Source organism: Manacus candei, unplaced genomic scaffold (assembly GCF_025592945.1).
Source record: "Manacus candei isolate 608988 ecotype Guabito, Panama unplaced genomic scaffold, ASM2559294v1 h1tg000017l, whole genome shotgun sequence".
In the NCBI taxonomy this organism is placed as follows: Eukaryota; Metazoa; Chordata; class Aves; order Passeriformes; family Pipridae; genus Manacus; species Manacus candei.
This window is the reverse complement of record NW_026138065.1, coordinates 13,564,325-13,585,344: the sequence shown is the minus strand read 5'-3', so window position 1 is coordinate 13,585,344 and position 21,020 is coordinate 13,564,325. Positions and strand designations below refer to the sequence as shown.

General features: G+C 39.5%; 1 protein-coding gene across 5 annotated transcripts in view; it reads left to right on the top strand.

Annotated features, from left to right (window-relative positions):
* Positions 1-21,020, top strand: part of LRFN2 (leucine rich repeat and fibronectin type III domain containing 2) — a 158,090-nt gene that overhangs the window by 99,343 nt on the left and 37,727 nt on the right. For all 5 annotated transcript variants that reach the window (XM_051782883.1, XM_051782882.1, XM_051782881.1 and 2 more), the window contains one exon: positions 18,331-19,723. In XM_051782883.1, coding sequence (XP_051638843.1) covers positions 18,351-19,723 — 1,373 coding nt within the window. In that variant the 5' untranslated portion in view covers positions 18,331-18,350. The remainder of the gene's footprint in view (positions 1-18,330; positions 19,724-21,020) is intronic.

The window sequence follows — 21,020 nt, the reverse complement described above, 5'->3', positions numbered from 1 at the left end:
AGTTGAAACTGCCCCGAGGGTCAGATCGATGAGGGGAAACTCACTCTCCACGGCCCTTTTAACATTCAGCAACGGCGTAACTTGTTTGTTTCCTCTGTGTTGGAAATGTCAACAAATGTCACCCAAGTTCTTTGCTTTCCTTTCTTATCTTTTGACATATTATTTGATATATGTGTGAGAGTGTAGAGTATGTTAATAAAGGAGCTTTACTCTCCAGTGTATTAACAGAGCGAGTGTAAGGCTGTACTGAAGAAAGGTTTCTTCTATTAGTTTTGCTGTTAGAAAAAAAATGATGCTCTTCAAAAGACTGAAGAGAGAGATCAAAAGAAGACGTGTTAGTTTATAGTGGTCTATCCTTCTAGCATTAGGTCTGTGTTCATTACTCTAGGATGTTCCTTGAGACAAATTTTGAGTGCTTTGTCCAGACCACTTAAATATGCTTTTTAGCCATGTGACTTCCATTCCTTTCCTGGGAGACTATTTCACAGATAAAACTTTTGGGATCAAAATTTCAGAAGTCCTTAACTGTCTTTCATACCTTAATAAAAAATTTATAAATTACTTAGTTACCCAAAAGTGAGATTCCCAAAGGTTCTCAATGGTACCCAAAGCCTGTAGGTGCACTGTTTGCTTTTGGAAATATGTCTGCAGTTCCTAAGCCATTAAGATTCTTTGAAATTGTAGCCTTTGCCTTTAATGAGACTGCTGATATTCAGGTTAAATTATCCTTTGAAAACAGTAATTTATTATACATTATAGCACCAGGTACATAATATAATCAGACTAGGTAGAATATGACATTTAACATTTATAAGGCACTTTTTGTACTAGTATAATTATTTAATTAGGGCAGTGCTGAGAGGCCCCCAAAGCAATTTGGTTTACAATTTGCATATACTATGTGAATGCATAGAAAGAAACAATTTCAGCCCAATCTGCTTTCAAATATGTTGACAGGACAGAAAAAAAATGAGGAGTGAATGTCTTTGCTTTCATTGTAAGGACAAAGAACTTACATAAAAAAATATTAAAAGAGTTTCCAAAGTACAAATGCCAGTTGTCTGCCACAAAGCAGTGAGTTTTAAAAGCAGTGCACAAGATCATCTTTCCTTTTCATCTTCAACTGTTTTATACACACTAAATTCTGATGATTTATATACTTCTGCAATATGTTAAACAATTCTTTTTCATCTTTAACAGTCAGATGTTTCAACTATTTGTAGACAGTTAGTCATTGCTATATATATTTAAATTTTGTTTTTTTTTTTCTTTATTCCAATCTGTCCTCCTAAAAAAAGATAAAATAGTTCTATTAGAACATCCCTGGACCCATCTGTGAAATTAATACCCTGTAAAACATTTAAAGACTATGTACCAATGATGTGCTGTCTCCTTAGTGAAATGTGCTCTGATTACAGTTTTCAGCAGCCAGAGTGGGACATGATTGCAAGGTTGAAGCTCCAGGTATGCAATCTTGCCACTGTCAGTAAACTCCAGTCTCCTCCCTTTCTTCCCATTTCCAGCCATGGAAATTTCCATGAAAACCTTGCAGCAGCAAGGCTATGAAATATTAGGTATCAGGAATATCCTGAAATAAATAAATTTTGAAGTAGTATAATTTTAGACAATTACTATTAGGAGAGGGTGAAAAACCACACAGGAAAAATAACAAGTCTTGTATAACTATTCTATGTGCTATGATTTGTGACCAATTTAAACTTTTTTAGCCTCTGGGGGAAAACAAGGTCTAAACCACTACACCTCTTCAAGCCCCATAGTTAAGTTTCATCTTGCTTTTGCACCACAGGAAGGAAAACTGTTTAAAATTATGTGTAATCAGGGGACTCGGAGAATCTCATCTAACCTTAATTCTGATTGTTAAACTGGTGGAATTAGGGGTTTTTTTACTAATTATGTAATTGCAGAATGATAAGCAAGGGTTAAATGCTGAAGGCTTCAACTGATTCCTGTTACAGCACACCTGCAATTGAGGTATAACTAGAGTCAAGAAGCTCACAGCTCTTAGCATTTTTTTCTTCATGTTTCCTCTGTCAAACTTCTTATTTAGCTCATTTCTGTACAGAAAGTGGAGGGCAGCCTGTAAAATTAGCCCTGTCATTAAAGAATATTGTCCTCATGCCAGCAATTTCTTGCAGAACACTGTGTGAGTGTATCCGAACTTTGCGATGTTTATATTATTTCAGTATATTGCATCATATGCAAAACACTTTCCAGCTGCTTCCTTACTCGTGATGGTAAAGGAGTAACTCACACTTTTAATGGATTTTAAGGGTGGCGAAATCCTAGAAACTGAAGGCTTCTCAGCAGTAGACACTTTTTATCAAGAGAAGTTAGGTTTCTTTCATGCTTTAACAAAACAGCAGTGGTTGTCAGGTTATGAACAGTTTGACAGAGGGATTATTTTGGCTGTATTTGACACAAAGATGAAAGCTTTCTGTATTTGAGATGAAACATGCTGTAAATATTTTGGGCTTGCATGTCACTGCAGCGATGATATACCCTGTTCCACAGGTAGAAACAAAATTTGCTTTGCTATCAGGGCATTATGTACTGGGGGGTAGTGAAGTAATTCACAGGTGTTCCTAGGAGCTCCATCACTTATTTAGGGTGTGCCTTCCTGTTTGCATGTTTTCCCTGTGGCTCTCCTCTATCATTTTTCATTGTAGTATCTCACCATATTCTTCAGCATGAACTTTGGTCTAATGGAAGATATGACACTTGAGGGAAATATTTCCATATTATGCTAAGTTCAGTCTGTTTTCTGACCTTGTTTGTGTCACCCCTGTATTCTGAGGCTCTTTACATGGTGACAGACATACATCTATATTTCTGGGGATGGAGTTTTTCTTTAATTTTTTTAATTCCTTAGATTGTATTTATAACCATATTCAACACTTTTTTGGGAAGACATTAAAATGCACTATTCCAAAGGATCTTTAGTCTTCACCTTTTACCAGAGAAAATTCGCATGTTTGGACAAGGTACATTGCTGCGCAGTACCATCAAGCCAGGAAAGACAGAAAGCCAGGACAAGCCAGAGAGATTGAACTGCCTACCTTTCTTTTGTTTCTGTGTCATAGCAAAGCCTATTTTATCAGTGTTCTCAGTTTCTCTACTTAGAGTGATGAGCTCAAGTTTCCTTGCCTTGATCCATCCCCCCACTTTCTACTATAGGCATAGGAAAAAGTGACTCGATGACTTCAATTGCTGCCACAATTTACCTGAAAAAACTGGGGGGGGGGGGAAAAGTAAAAAAAAATTGTAATTTCAGTTGATTTAAGTGGGTAATAATCTTGAAAGGGGAAGTCTGAGATCCTTGCTTCCCTAATCATCATTCAGTTGCAATCATTTTCAGTCATTTTAACAAAGGATTGATTTCTAGCAATGGGTTTTCCATAATTTATCAACCAGTCCAATCTGACCCCGCTTTGTATATGGAATATTGATCCATGAATGTTGACTGTTCTCAGCAATGCATGGTACCTAAGCCAAGACTGCAAAGTGTGATGGATGAGGGAAATCATTTGCTTGTGGTCTGGAAAGAGGTATTTGCTATAATAAGAGCCAATTTGACAGAATCATCTTCATTAGAAATTAATTTCCTTGTGAATAGAATTCATTATTGCAGAAATCACTGGTTACTTGGCTTCATTATGCTCAAAGTTGCAGGAGAGGTAGTGTTGTAGACAGTGCAAGGGCAGAAGCTGTTTTACCTCTGCACTGAGATCAAGAATACCCTTCAGATAAGTAACATAAAAATATGCAACCCATCTACACCACAGAATATTTGAGTTTGGAAGACACTTTGGGAGATCATTAAGTCCACCTGCCTGCTCAAAGCAGGGTCAGGTAAGACAGGTTGGCCAGGGCCATGTTCAGTCAGGATTTGAACATATCCTAGGATGGAGACTCCTTTACTTCTCCAGGAAATCCATTTTGGTGTTTCACTACCCTCATGGTAAAAAAAAGTATTTTCTTTTGTTTAAGTGATATTTACTGTATTTTAATTTGTGCCTATTTCCTCTTGTCCTGTCACTGGAAACAACTGAGAAGACTCTGGTTCCATCTTATTTATTCCCTCTCAGTAGGTATTTGTACACATTGATAAGATTCCCCCTAAACCTTTTCAAGGCTGAACAGTCCCAGCTATCTCAGTCTCTATAGAAGAGTGCCTCCAGCCCCTTATTCATCTTTATGGCCCTTCTCTGAACTTTCTCCCATATACCCATATGTCTTTTGCCCTGAGGAGGCCAAGATTAGACCCAGCAATTAAGAAGTGTCTCATCAGTGCTGAGTACAGGGGAAGGAAAGCCTCCCTCAACTTGCTGGCAACACTTTGCCTGAAGGCTGTTGCTGTTCTTTGCCACAAAGGCATATTTCAGATGCACATTCAACTGAGTGTCCACCAGGATTCCCAGGTCCTTTTATGCAAAGCTATTTCCCAGATGGTTGACTGTTCATTGGCACAGCTGGGGCTTTAGGTTGTTGCACCTGCAGAGTCTTGGAAAAGATCCATTTGATCTCTTTCTCATAATTTCTGATGCTGTCTAGTCTGCTGTCCTTCCCCTGCAGCTCCATCACTTGGTGACGGCAGGCCCTTCAGCAGCATACACCTGTGGGCAAAGAGCTCATTTAGCCCCAGTCCCACCATGAGGTCTGAGGCACCTCTGCAGTCCCAGATGTGCAGAGCTGCATTGTCCTTCGGAACATTGGTCTGAAGGGAGGTCTCTGATGTACTTGGAATAGTTGCTGCAATGGGTTCTGGAGAGTGTTCCCTGCTGTGTGTCACCACCATTGCAGAGCCCCCAGAAGCATTTCTGGTCTTGCTCTGTGCATTAACTGCTGTGTCTGCTGCCTGCTTCTGCTCTGTGCTTGTGGTACACACCAGCATAAATGTGGCTTGCAGCTGAATTAACTACATGGATGCTGATGGGTATTTAACACTTCCTATTGTACTGCCTCTTTTCTAGGTCCCAATATGTCATCACCAAAGTGTTATTAAACCCTTATATTGAACATTATGTTTTGAGTTTCCGTACTGTATCCTGGGCAACACAATTTTTCTCTTTGGTTATTGAGGAAAATAAAGCATAGAGGGGGATAGCAGCTGAACAGACATTACAGACTAAATTATCAGGAAAGGAGATCAAGCATCCTAACCCTTAGCTCAGTGTCTGCATTACATTTCACTTTTATTTGCTGTGGATTAGTAACTGTTTGCTGTTACCAAGGAAATGGGAGACTCCTTGGCATCTAACACCCACAGCACACCCTTGTTATTGATAAATAGGAAAGGGATCATGAGTATACTACAGTGCATGTCAGAGATGCAAGGAAAAGCAAGCTATGGAAAAGAGATAAAGGAAACAAGATTGTCTGAATGAAATCAAGAAATACCTTCAGAGGGGGTTACATTGTTGTGATTGTTTAGGGTTTTCCAGCCAACTCAGACATTTGATGCTTTTTTGGCAAAGAATGTCACTCACTGCTATCCTGGCAATGGCACCTTGCAGAGGGTCTGTCACAGATGCTGTATTTACCATCCCTATTTTTACTGTCAGCAGGCACCACTGAGTTCCTCTGTACTAGAACTGAGATGTCCTTGTAACACAGCTCCCAGTCACATGATGATGCACATTGACAGGAGGTCTTTTTACCATGTTTGGTGCTTTTTTCTAGTAGTCTGTGACTCAGATGTCTGTGTCTTGAAATCCTTCCTCGCATTTTATAAAACTACCAGGTTATAAAAAAGAAGACTTCAAAATTTAGTGCAGAAAAAGGAGGGGACAGATCAGTCTCCAGAATTCAGACATACAGAACATCCTCCAGGAGTCAACAGGCAAGAGGCAGCACAAGTGGGAAAATGCCAAGCAGGAAGTAGTTCCTACAGGATGGAAACTTCCTTCCCATTTTCATTTTGAGTCATTACAAGGATATGTATATGTTTGCAGAACTTACTGTGAGCAAACTCAGAAGTGGGAAAATGAGTTGGGTGTGTATTCAGCAGATAAGTTTCATCAGGAAACCAGGTTAGGTTGGAGTGTTATAAAATATTTCTTAATCTGAACAGTGTTACTCTTTGATTTGCTTGGTGGCAGTAGTAGATGTGCTTCTTGAGTCATTTCAACATATGTGGGAAAATCACTGAGACCTGTGATAATCAAAGAGTTATTTTTTATTTATTTATGGATTATGATTATGTTATTATTTTAATCTCTTCTTTTATATGAAGATCCATCTCCTGAGAAGAATTTCTGTGTTCTCACACCACATGGTTGTAAATATACAGGTAGCATAAGGGAGGGGAGAGTATTTTTCTCCTATATTTAAACTGAAAAATGCACCTGATGCAAAAAAAGTCTTCCATCAATATGAAAGGCAGCATCTTGAGATGATCATGGGAAGTAATGAGGGACTGTCAGGATCACTCTGGATTTTAGCAGCTCTCACATTAACAGGCCAGCACCTCACTCCAGGAGGCCAGCATCTTTTGTCTCACAGTAACAGATATGCCATTCCAGTTTGAGCCTTCTGCCTTGGGGAATGAACACTGTGGTCCTGAAACAGCTCTGGTTTTATCCAGAGGCTCAGTTTCCTTGACACTTCTCAGTCAGGTCAAGTGTAACATTTGTGCTGATCTTATTCAGGCTGGTAGCTTTTGGCAGCAGGCAAGGATAACGTGTTCATGCTGGTCTACTTAGATGTGACATCATCCTTGGGTAGAACTGGACAAAGTGGATTGAGGCATTCTGTAGATCCTGTCAAGCACAGAGCTGTATTTAATTAGCTCAGTCTAATTCAGAGAGACCTTTGCCACACCTCATGCTTGCTCAACACATGCAGCTCAGTGGCACAGTGCCTTTACTGTGTTATTGTTGCTGAGTTCTGCATCCTTATCTAGGGTCTCCACTAATTGCAGATCCTGTGAAACAATCAACAGTAACAATCACCATGGACATTTTTCCCACTTTTCTTGGCTGAAATATTGCAGTTTTCCTATCCTGGGGAAAAAACCCTTGTGTTTCAGTTTTCCAAAACATTTTTTACTGCAAATAGGAAGCTTGTACTCCTCTGTTGATGAACACAGATGTTTGTTTACTAATATAGGGGAGTTTTTACTGTATATCAGACTGGTATTTTATAAACAGAGCTAGCTTTTACCCATTCTGGGTTCCATTAAGACAGTGTGTTTTGTTTCATAGTTGTTCTACAGGACTCTTGTTCTTTCTTTACAGCACAGATTTGACTTTCCACCTCAAAGCTTGAACCATCTTTCTAATTATTTCCTAAATGGTGGAAGATAGCCAGAGAATTTAATCAGGGAAAGTCCAATAGTGTTGGTTGTTGTTTTTATAACAGGTCAAGAAAATAAATATAAATATATAGACCTCTAGGTTGTGTTGCAATTTACTGAAAAATGCAATCTATTCTTCAAGAATGCTTATCAATAGTGAAACAAGTGCATATGCTGTAGTATGGGAATACCTCTAATTATTTTGCCTTGGTTTTGTGTTAATGCATCTAGACTTAAGGGCAGAGAAGAATGTGTTGTATCTATTACAAATAAATCAGTGCAATTAACTGCTGATATATGCAAACTGACCTTAAGTGCTAATACATGGGTGCTTCTAATATCAGGAATCTACCTTAGAAGAGGCAGTAAAGGGATCAATGGAGGAAATGTCTTGAACAAATTGGGACCAGAGAGGTCAGTCTTCTGAAAAACATAATTAAATTGGGCCTGAACTGGAAGCCTCACACATCAAAGAACTGCAGTGATAAAATGATTAGAGGATGAAGGAGCGGGGGTGGAGTGCAGCAGAAAGCTCAAAAGAAACAGCAAAGAGTGTATGAGACAGCAGCTTTAGAGATGGTATTTGAAAACCAGGAAGTGTTTAGAGGCAAAGCAAAGGAAAACTAGTCAAAGACAGATTAAGTAAAAAAGCCAAAAATGTGTGAAACAAGTATCAGGATATGTTGGTACACACTGGAAGGCAAAGAGTATGTAAGGAAATGAGGAACAATAAAGCATGCAGAAAGACAGTATTAGGAATGCAACAAGAAAATCCTTGGGTAATGGAGCCTGTTGTTTGCAATATAAATTTAAATGCAGCATATAGCAGCTGGCTGCTCTTATCTGATAAGACTGTCATTCTCTGCATAGTTGGTGAGCAGAAACCGCGAAGTGAAGCAGAATATATATTTGAAATATTCAGGTCTTATATATTTTGTTTTATCGCATGTTTTCCCTTCATTTTAATTTTAAGAGACTTATTCTTTTTTTGCTGACTTAGTGCCAGTAAAGATGCTATATGGAGAGCCCTGGGGATTGATGACTTTTGTTTCCTCATAAATATACACAGCAAGTGTAGCAGAAGATCAGCTTTCCTCATCTTGCCTTCCACTCACCTTCCTCTACTCTAACCTGGAAGACTTTCCATCTTTCCTGGAGCAAGATCTCTGCAGAGAAGACCGAGGTCGATGAGAAGCTCACATTGAGCTTGCAGCTCATAAAGCCAACCATATCCTGGGCTACATCAAAAGCAGTGTGGCGAGCAGGTTGAGGAAGGTGGTTTTCCTCCTCTACTCTGCTCTTGTGAGACCCCACCTGGGATACTGCGTACAAATCTGGTGCCCCCAATGTAAGAAGGACGTGGAACTATTGGAGCAAGTCCAGGGGAGGGCCACAAAGTTGATAAGAGGACTAGAGCACCTCCTCTATAAAGACAGGCTGAGAGAGTTGGGTTTGTTCAGCCTGGAGCAAAGAAGGTTGCGTGCAGACCTCATAGCAGCCTTCCAGTATCTGAAGAGGGCCAATGGGGAAGCTAGAGAGGGATTCTTTGTCGGGAACTGTTGTGATAGAACAAGGGGGAATGGCTTCAAACTGAAAAACAATAGGTTTAGATTGGATGTGAGGAAGAAGTTCTTTACTATGATGCACTGGAACAGGTTGCCCAGAGAAGCTGTAGATGTCCCAACTCTGGTAGTGTTCAAGGCCGGGTTGGATGGGGGTTTGAGCAACCTGGTCTAGTAGAAGGTGTCCCTGCTCATGGCAGGAAGCTTACAACCAGATAATCTTTAAGGTCCCCTCCAACCCAAAGCATTCTATGATTCTGTCAAATAACACATTCATGGAATCATAGAATGGTTTAGTTGGAAAAGACCTTTAAGATCGCTGAGCTCAACCATTAACCCAGCGCTTCTGTCTCTTCCTAAGTGACACATATACGTGTCTTTTAAATACCTCCAGGGATGGTGATTTAACCAATTCCCTGGGCAGTGTGTTCCAGTGCTTGACAAACCTCTTCGTGAAGAAATTTTTCTTATATCCAATCTAAACCTCATCTGTTGCTACTTGAGCCCATTCCTTCTTGTTCTACTGCTTGATACTTGAGAGACAAGACCAACTCCCACCTCAACCTCCTTTCAGGTAGTTGTAGAGAGCAATAAGGTTCCCTGAGACTCCTTTTCTCCAGGCTAAACAACCCTATCTTCCTCAGCTGCTCCTCATAAGATTTGTACCCCGGACTCTTCACCAGTTGTGTTGCCCTTTGGAAAGGGCAAAACCCTTCAGCCTCATTAGCATGACTGAAATGTCATGATACACTTGTACTGTTGTTCTTTATAAAGTAGTAAACTAGGGGTGCTTTTTGTTTACTTTCCATTTGCTTTCCTGGTGCCATTTCCTTGTGTACTCATTTGTACTAATCAAGGTTCCTTCACAGTCAGGAAATTTAGAAATGTACTCCACTATATATGAACTTGCTACTGGTGAAAGGTGAGACTGAGCTATTGTTAAGCCTTTGAAAAAGAAGAATGTGAGATGTCAGGAAAGTGGGAGAAATATCTTTCAGGGGCTTCTGTGCTGCAGATACTCGGGGCAGCGAATGGGGCACAGGGGATAGAGTCGCTTCAGCCATGAACAGACATCTACTGCGTCCGACTTCTGTTGACTATCAGTCTTGAGAAGATAAAAAACAAATTACTGAGTTAGGGAAAAGGCTGTACAAGCTGTCTCTTATCTGTGATCTTCCTTCCTGTGCCATGACAACAGACTTACCCATAAACTGTTTTTACATACACGCACAGTCTCCAGATATGTTGCAAACAACTGATTGGTAGAAGTCAATACTTATCTTACAGAGGAGAAAGAGAAGTTAAGTGAAACTCATCCAAGACTGCATACATAATAAGACAGTGCTAAGGTAATCCAGGAGCTAATGTTCACATTAAGGCCAGATTTCCTCCCCAGAGACGCAAGCACCACAGTCTCTCCTTTCAATGTAATTACGCAAACGCTGTCCATGACATCAGATTTGTATTAAAAAATTGTACAATAACATGCCTTATGCACAGGAACATCACTGTGCAAAGAGAAAGTAAGAGAGTTGTGAGAGTTGTGTTTTCAATGAGGGACTTGGTGAATAATCTTGGGCAAAATGTTTGAGGCAGATTATGGCTCTTCTTACTCACATATAAAAGTGAGGTAGAAGTTGCCCCTTTTAAGGTGCTTTGAGAGCCTGGTATGAAAGAACAGATACTGCCACCAAAAGTCCATACATTCTTTCTTTTTCCCATCCAGTGACACAACAGGTTGGAAATAGGTAACTATATAATCAGATGCAACGAAGTCTACAACTTCGAGAAGCTGCTGTTCACATGGTAGAAGTAATGGGTATGTTAAGACTTCCAGAGAAACTGTGAATTGTCCTCCTGTGTGTGAATCAAAAGTGAGAGTTACTAGAAAAAGAAATTTTTAGACACATCTAGTCCCATCCAAACTAAGTGAAAAGTGAGAAACTACAGTAAAAGGTTTACCAGGTTGATGAAAGAGCTTAGAGACTGTGGTGGCCATGTGTTGTGTCATGCAATCGCACAGCAGAGTTTTTATATTTCTTTCTCAGAACTCTGCTGATTTCTTACTGAATCATGAGCTAACCACAATGACAAACCATATTGGGATTGTATTCCCTGTAAGAGGGGACCTCTACTACCAAATGCCCCTGCTAACATCCTTAGGAGTCATAATTTGGGACATTTGGGAAAAGTGTGGATTTTTTTTTTTTTTTGTGGGCTTCGAATTTGCCTTGTGTGTGTTTCAAAGGATCTTGAAATCTTTGCATGTCACTTTATGTGCCAAATTAAGTATATGAGAAAAATCAAAAAAAGATCTTTTGGTATGTATGCCTTGGTTTTCCTACCAGTGTCTCTTTGCATGTGAGTTGTATATGAAGGGAAAACTGCAGTCAGCATTTGAAACAAATAATAATTCCTAAGGAATATGGACAGAGTGTGTCTCTAGGGCTAAGTGGTCAACTGAAAAAAAAAAAGAAGTAACAAACCCTGATAAAGAAGAGAATCCCTATTTTAATTATCTTTTTTTCCTTTGATGTCGAAGGAAATAAGAATATATGAAGATTTTTATAAGAATTAAACTAAGCTAGGGATAAAGAGTTACCTGAGGATTTTCTGTTACGGCTCAGAGCCAAGAGAGGTTTGGATTCAGATCATGAGAATAGGCCTTCAGTTATATTTCCAGATAGCAATAGGATCTGTTGATGGACATTTATGTTTCACGCCATAGGCAATATCTCTGAGAGAGCTACTGTTTAGTACCTTTGCAGCTTCTCTATGAATTCTCAAAATGAGTAAGAGACAGAATAACTGATAACTTCTCTACTGTACTGATAAAGCAAAATATAGGACTGCTGTAAAGAACCAGATAAATAAATGAACTGGATGGCTAAAAATAGTAAAGGGCTCAGCTTAGCTGACTCATGATTTTGCAGATAAAATCTGATGAAGATTGGCACACAGCATTAAAACAGGAAACAAAGATAAATGTTGATGACTGTTAAATGAACAAACAAAAATGAATGGACCTTCAGATGGTTTGGGGGAGACAAAAAAGCCAGCCCAAGCCATTTATATTTAGTGCTGTTGAAAATGGTGTTCTGCATTTCCCGTGTCCTTCTCATTGGGAAATCACCATCTTCAGATGTAACTACAATGAAAAGTTCTAGGAAACAGACTAGATAGATCTGTTGCTGATGCAACACATCCTCCACGCCTGGGAGGACAGGTTATTTCTTTCACTGGTTGGGAGCTACCAGGTAACTGCTCAGATGATTTGGGGCTTCTTACCCCCCACCAGTGTGTCATCAGCTGGGTCAGGCCATTCAGGGACAGTGTCTTCTTGCCCCTGAAGAAAAGAGCCATTACATGGAGCTGAAATAAATACAGTACACATGAATACATCAAGTAGTGTTAGCTAAATGTGTCTGTTTACCAAACAACTAAAACATCTACCCAAAACCTGGGTTTTCTAAATGGCCTCTTTCTCTTCAGTTTGTTTTTGTATGCTTAAAAGTAACTGGCTGCACATGTAAATTTTGTGAATTATCAATAACCAGATTTTTGTCCCAACAGATCAGGCACCTAAAGACTGTGCTTCTAGTCAATGAAGTTAGAATAATGTGAGTACAGCTATTTTCACAGGTAAAATCACACCAGTCAACAGAAGTCTGGCTATGATTACAAGGTTATAAGGTATCATTCACAAGTTATGGGTAGAGCTCGATATTTTTTTTCTATTTTGCCAGTAGTTTTACACACTGATAAGTATCAGTTCCTGTTGACAAAACCTGTTTGTGAGATGGTTCAGATTTCACGAGACCACTTTAGGAAAGGTATTAAATGAAGCATTCAAAATACTTGTTTCTAATGTTTCTGAGATGTAACCTTTTCATTTGGAAATGATGCGTTTCATGTAGGTACTTAGCTAAAGTACCACAATATTTAATGAATGAGTAAATCAAGCTTGCCTACTGGATTCATTCTACAGGGCCATATTAATTTAGTTACTACCAGCACAACAATTAAAAATTGAACCATAAGCTTTAAGATAGATACAAGTGAAACTGACCTTGGCATTGAAGGTAAACATTGTTCTAAAATAAAAATTTCCATCTTCTGCAGCACAAGAAATTTAGGCTAATTGCTAAGTGTAATTTTAGGCCCATATTTCTTTTGCTCTGTTCTCTGTCTGTGCATGGAGGCTTTACAGTTCAGGCTTCAAGTGGCCAGATCACATAAGGGCTAGTGATTAGTTATATAGTGGCACCTATACCCTTTGGGTGGAAACTAGAAGAAAGTCTGACTTCCAAAGGATGTCTGTCCCTGTCTGGCCTAGTCCTGAACTGTGTTATGACTGCAGAATGAGTTTACTGCTTATTAGACACTGTACAGCTCAGAGCATCTTAATAGCAGAGTGGACTACCTCTTGTCTAAAAAGGCTGAACTCGAGTTAAAGTCTTTTCAGTAGCCAGGATATTAATAATGTCTGTCTTCCATGTGGATACTTTGATGCCCAACAAGAGGATGCATAATTTCCTTTGCAGAAGTCTAATAAAGCTAATGAAGACTCTTTTCTCTGCTTTCATGAAACTTACTATATTCTATATTCTTGAAAAGTGTGACTAGTAAATATTTCTGAGGCTTCTGCACTTCAGACGATCTGAAGTGATGAAAATGTCCCAAATGTATTGTGGGTAAGTGCCAGACAAGCAGATGCTTGGAAGTACACAGAATGTGTTCACTAAGTTTTATTTTCTCACAAAATGAATCTCAGAAGCTTGACTAATTTTGGACATTTTTTCACACTGAATGGCTTATGATGGTGCCTTCATTTAAGCAAAGAGCTAGTAAAAGTCAGGTGTGATCTAACAGGCCTACACCTGGTTTCTTCTGGACTTAACATATCTTGCTGCATTTCCTAGGACCTAGGATGTAAGCACGTTCTAGGATATTAGTGCTCTAGGGAAACTAAAGCCACTAGACAGACATATTGTCCAGCAGCCAGGGGTCCACATCTTTGCCAGAGAAGCTACAAATATATTATTTTTCTTCTGGGTCAAAACCACTGTGAAAATGAAAATCTTCACGTACACACATCTGCCTCTACAGTCTAACTCTTCCTAAATACTACCAATCTAGGACTACTTCCAGGGCAGTCAAGCTCTGTATCTGGGGGTTAGGTTTCCTATTCATGTAAATTCACTTAAGACAGAGATAAGAGTACGTTAAGAATGAGGAAAAGAGCAGCTCCCAGAAAAGAAAATTCAGTTCCTCCACAGCACCTAAAAAAAAATGAAGAAAGGTATATTAGCTCACCTGTACAGTCCCTGGAAACTGTGTCCCAGGGTACTTGAAGACAGTAGAATCAGAGCCACTACCCATCCACCCCTCCTTTTTTTCTTCAGTCTCTTTTTTTCCCAGCCTGTATGGTGCAGCATATTTTTCTGACGGTTACCTTGTACTTGGTGCTGTGGTAGGCAAAGGTTACTAGAATTTATATGAAAAGTTCAATGAATATAGAATTAAAAAATGCCTTGGAGACATTGCTGAAATGAGATGCCAAATCCCAGAATTTGTATCTTTATGAGGAAAATTTGAATACAAAACACCAAGGTTTATGGCTCTTGCACATATTAATTCATACCAATCCTTGTTCTAAGAGGACTAAAGGGGCTATTTTTCATCTTGGGCTGAGACAGGAACTCTTCCAGATTCACTGACTTGCTGTGAGAAGTATACTTTATCAGGCTGATAGATACCTTTAAAATGTAAATCAGAATGGTGAGCTTATCACAAGACTGCCATTAGCAGCCTATAAAATTCTTGATGTTGCAGGTCACAAGACATTTTGGGAACAAGGTGAGAAAACTGGTCAGCAAAAACAGACCCTTAACTTGACACTTTATAATATGTCTTATATCAAAATTACCAGAACTGAAAAAAAAAATATTACACATCCACCCCCTTGACAGCTAGCAATTACCTTGATTTTGTGGGAGGGTTTAGATTTTAAAAGATATTATTATAATTGTGCAGACTCAAGAAATGTAGTATTCCCTGGAATCACCCCTGAAAATGTTCAAGGCCAGGTTGGATGGGGCTCTCAGCCGCCTAGTCTAGTGAAAGGTGATCCTGCCCATGGGAGGGAGGTTGAAACTAATTGATCTTTAAGGTCCCTTCCAACCCAAACCATTTTACGATTCTATTATTCTCTGAATTCTTACCTCATCTTCTGCCCAAGTGCTTTGTCTTTCCAGAGAGAAAAAGGAAAACTATTTGTTCTGTGGAACCCCCCAATGTTCTCCTTAAGGAGCTCTGTGCAATTTTTTGTCTCCAATGTCCTACAAGTAGTCCTTTGGGTTCATACCTTTTTTATTGTGTTGTAAACTATTCACTTCAGGTTTACATTTCAGAAACACTCAAGGCTCAGAAGCTTGAAATAATGATGCTAGCAAAAGATCACAAAGGATAGACATTTCCTCTGCAAACAAACAATATTTACATTAATACTTTCAAATGTATTCAATTACTGGAATGACAGTGGCCATGATATTTCCATCCCTGTAAGGCTTTTACTGATTTTTTCCTCTTGCTGGTAAAAGCACATGCTGCACTCTATGTCTTTTTCATGCACACGTGCAAGCACACACGGGCAGATGATGTGCTTTCAAGCCATTCGCAGATGGTTTCCCCATCAGGGTTTACTTTGCCTTTTAGGCCTCCTGCTTCACATCCTCCTCTCAGTGCTTCAGTCCCTGTTTTATGTAATTAACTTCTGTTCTGCCCCTCATTTTTTTTTCTTTTCATAAATGCATTTCACTCTGATGCTCAGAATCGACTGTCTCCCCAAAGCACTGTGATATTTAACAGCATCCAGAAAAAACGTGGTTAGAGAACTGAGACACTTAAAGGAGACACTGCTGTAGTAAGTGTGCATTCACACTTTTGAATAGATATTCAGAGGGTGGGAATGTAGATGAGGGAGAAGCTATGAAAGGGCTTATTACTAATTAACTGTATCTATTTCTCCCCCTTTTAAACTTCTTTTTGTTTATCATTTCAGCTGGTAGGGTAATACACTAAATTAAAGCTGCAGAACACAATTATAATTAAGATTGAAAAAGCCAATTGCCTGTTAGCAAACTACCAATTGATAATAATGTAAGGCTTATTTATAGTTCATTGCTAAGTATTCCACAGATTTGCATCAATAATGCATTTGCTAATCTCCAAACATTTTGTTCAGTAACCTTTTATTTACTATTGAAGGTACGATTACTCTTCTCAAACCATCCTTTCTAAAAGGATGCCCAACAAGAGGTGGGCTTTCATCTTGTTTGCAAAGTTCAGCAAACATATGCTGTAGTCATTTCCTCCCCTATGAAATACTAATAATGTTATATAGTTACTATCATCACATCATGCAGAAAACCTTGCCGTAAAAATCATACTGTACATTGTTCAGTACTCATAGCATCTTTCATTTCTACAGATGCTTTTTCTGACTCATCTCATGTATTCTAGAGAGGAGATACCAAACCATCTTACCCAGCGGAGGGATTGGGAACCTTTGGTCAGAGTCCCAAACACTGGGCCCCAGTTTTCATTCCTTTCACAAGAAAGTAGAGCAAGACCTGTTTAAAGAGTTTTTTAAAAATTACTTGTGATAGATTTTGTTTTGTATTTGGTGTGTATTACTGGGAGTTTAATAACTTTTATATTTTCTTTTAATTATTATAAAAAGTCTGCATAACTGTCATTTCAGATGTGTGATGGAATGTAAATAATTATGATGCAACTTTTTTGGGAAGTGTGTTTTTTGTGACAGATGAGTTTGAGTGGCCTTGTAGTACTAATTATTGGAGTTATCCCATCATATGTGTGGCAGTTACAGAACTAGCTTAGGCACTAGTGACTTTCTGGCATACACTGACTAGGCATTACAGGGGCAATCAATTAACACAAGGGTGTCTTATCTCTCATTGTGCCATGATGTCTCTTGAAACACAAGTGCAAAAAAAAATCCTAAACCTATGAGCACTGCATGATTGAGAAGGGATATGCCATATACCAAAGACCAAGGATAGTAATGCAAGTTTATGTGGTGGATGTAGGTTAAGGAGAGACAAAATGGCTATGTTGAATACTACAAGCTGAATTATGCCTGTAGCTACTGCCACAGGTGAGAGTCTTGGAGACTAGAGCACACCATCTTATAAAAAAAACCTGAGGAATCCTTTACAAAAATATAGCTCTTTGTCTCCCTGCTGCTTTACTCAGAAGGAGAATGAGGGTTAGAAATGAATGATCTACCCATTCCTCAGCCCTTCTTGATAGCACGGTCTGTGAAAGGGAGAGACAGAAAGAAAGCAAGTTTACTCATGTCCTGCACATGTGGAAGAATATCAGCAAACTTGTGTAAGTAGATATTCCCAAACCCGAAGCAGGGCTGCGACTTTTCCCAGTCACAACTGGCCCTGTGAGCCAGCCTGTAAATACATTTAGTTTATTCTTCAAAGACAGATACCTTACAGTTCAAGCTGGAAAAGCGTGTGAGAGCTGAAAAAAAAGGGAAATAGTGGTGCAAAGATGAATGGGCAGGATGCAAGGAAGGGCCATGGAGGCAGGCAAGAGCTTCGCTGTCACTATGACAAGAGGAATTGCAGTCTGAGAGGAAAAAGTTGTCAAAAATCTTGCCAGGAGACTAATGTAGCACAGATTTCCCCTGGATGCATTCTCTTAGGAGCTGGATGCGGTCATCCTTTCCATAGGTTGGCTGAGCACAGGTGAATCCAGGTGACAATCATGCAAGTAATTTCTTCTTCCTGTACTGTCTATCATTAATTTTGTTATGGGTGGGTAAGTGACTTGCCCCAGAACTGGCCAGATAATTACATTGTCATTATTAACCACATTACTGACAGGGAAAAAATGCAGTTATTTTTATCCATAAAATCAGCTGCTTCAACCCTAAGACTAATTCCTCATTATTTTGCAGCAGTAAGTAATTGTTATACATAATATTTCTAGCTCCTACCCTCAAAGAAGCAGACAGTACTCCAAATGAAATCTTTCAGGATTTTTAGTAAGCCATGCAATCTGATGATGGGATTTGTTCACTACTAGCCACTCAATAAAAATTATAATACTGTAACTAGAAAATAGGCAGTCATGAGACCCTGTTACAAGGCATAAGGACTAGCAATTCCTATCCTGTTTAGATTTGGAATCAAACTCACCTCTTTTTTCTTTAGAAAAAAATACTTTACCTGGAGAAACATGCTTCTATAACATTTATCCTTCACATCCTGAAGTCCTGATGCCTTTAGGTGTGACTCCTGAGAGGAGGCACTGCAAAGTCTTGATGGAGGTAGATGTTAGGTAAAACATAAGAGGAAACTTATTTATATCATAACTGCTGATATTCCTTGTATCTCTATTCATTTCTTTCAGGTACTGTTGCGTGATTTACAATGGAAAAATTGTTCTGCAGCATCCTGGTGTTTGGAATGGCTGTCACAGTCAATGCTTGTCCCAAATATTGTGTCTGTCAGAACCTGTCTGAGTCACTGGGGACTTTGTGTCCCTCCAAGGGTCTCCTTTTTGTGCCGCTGGACATAGATCGAAGGACTGTTGAACTCCGTCTTGGGGGCAACTTTATTATTAATATCAGCCGACAAGATTTTGCCAATATGTCTGGACTTGTTGACCTTACTTTGTCCAGAAACACCATCAGTTACATACAGCCCTACTCTTTCACCGACTTGGAGAGCCTTCGGTCTTTACATCTGGACAGCAACAGACTGCCTGACATTGGAGAGGATATTTTGAGAGGTTTAATTAACCTTCAGCATTTGATTTTAAACAACAACCAGCTAAGCAGCATTTCTGATGAAGCCTTTGAGGATTTTTTGCTGACATTGGAAGACTTAGACCTTTCCTACAATAACCTCCGAAGCATTCCCTGGGAATCTATAAGAAAGATGATAAACTTGCACCAGCTCAGTTTAGATCACAACCTGATAGATTATATAACAGAGGGGACATTTGCAGATCTTCAGAAACTGGCCCGATTGGATCTAACATCCAACAGACTGCAGAAGCTCCCCCCTGACCCTATATTTGCCAGATCTCAAGTAATTCCATTAGTCGTTACCCCATTTTCTCCACCTTTGTCTCTCAGCTTTGGGGGCAATCCACTGCATTGCAACTGTGAGCTACTGTGGTTAAGGCGACTTGACAGAGATGATGATATGGAAACTTGTGCTTCTCCTCCAGGTCTAAAGGGAAGGTACTTCTGGTACGTACGGGAAGAAGAATTTGTTTGTGAGCCTCCTCTTATCACACAACATACTCACAAGCTGCTGGTTTTAGAAGGGCAAACTGCTACGCTGAAATGCAAAGCCATTGGGGATCCCACTCCCATCATTCACTGGGTAGCCCCTGATGACCGTCTGATCGGAAACTCTTCGAGGACGGCTGTCTATGACAATGGCACCTTAGATATACTCATCACCACCTCCAAGGATTATGGAACTTTCACATGCATAGCAGCCAATGCTGCTGGAGAGTCCACTGCAACAATTGAACTCTCAATTGTTCAGCTTCCCCATCTCAGCAATGGCACAGGCCGATCAGCTCCCCCGAAATCCAGGCTCTCCGACATCACCAGCTCCACCAAGTCAAATCGTGGGGAAACAAAAGGCCCACCAGAAAGGGCTGTCCTGGTGTCAGATGTGACCACTACCTCAGCTTTGGTCAAGTGGACAGTGAGCAAGTCGGCCCCTCGGGTAAAAATGTATCAGCTGCAGTATAACTGCTCGGATGATGAAGTCCTGATCTACAGGTAAATGCAGTTGTTTGGTCCTCTGATGATGACAAGGGGGCAGAAATCAGCATATAGATTCTTTTACCGCTAGGTCACTGATTTCACTTTGAAGTGAGGTAGCACTGTCACCAGTAGCATTAGTAGTGTCTGACAAATTTAAATTCTATCTGTCAGTTTGCCTGTTGTCTGTTCATCACTTTTCTGCCAAAGTAATACATTACAAATTTCTGTAGTATTCATTGTCTAACAACAGCTGTTTTCAGTGAAATTTCCAATTAAGGAAAAAATAGTACTGCAGTTAGTAGACTCCTTACTAGGCATAACAAAGAAAGGAATACTTGAAGACTAGAAGTCAGAAATTTCCCTTTCCACCTCCTGTAGGTGGGATTGAAACACACTACTGAGAGAGGAAGCAATGTGGGAGGAAGTTTATGCTGTCTACCCATAACACAGACTCTAATTACTCTGTGATTTAAGATCTGGGGTTGTTAACAAGAGATTTTTCACCTGTATAAAAAGACCTCATTTTTTAATTCACTAAGAACTGTTTTACACAATTGTAATGGCTGACAACTTTGTATTAATGTTTTATACAATATTAAATGCAAGAAGAGATAATTTCAGATGCAAGCCCTAAATGTTCCTTATGTTCCTCCAGTTCTACAACCCCTCTGACTTTTAATGATGTAAAGCAAGAATTGCTCTTGTAGTGAAGCAACAATAAATTTTAGAGATTAAAAATGTGTAGGAACAGTACAGGAAAACAGCATTACTGTTTTTTCCTTCTATATTATAAGAATGATTGACATAGTATCTTCATGCTAGTGATGAATCCCTAGAAACCACCTTTTCCTTTCTTTTAATTGCAAAGGAAGGACTATCAGATACATTGAACTGAAGTCTCTCTTTGGCTGTATGTGAGCTACCAGCAGAAGTCATAATCTCATGGAAAAGTAGAACCAAACACATAAAGCATCCTGAAGCACTGAAGAAAAATTTGATTTGGTAGAGGAATAATGGGTTTTAGGGTTTGACTCTAATTTGAGTATAAACTGCAGTCAAAACGCAGTCAAAGCCATTGACTTCCTCTGTAGGCTTGCTGTTATTACCCACTGGCTACTCTGTCCTTCTCCTACTGCTTATCGAGGAGAGCTGAGGCACACATCAAGTCACCGTACCCAGCCTCCAGATCCCAAAACAGGCCTTGTTATTTTCTTCTTTACCATAGTATAATTTTCTTCACCATGAGGAAATATAATTTTACTGCCTCAAAATAAGAGGTAGTAAATGTTCATATGTCATTTTTCCCTCACCC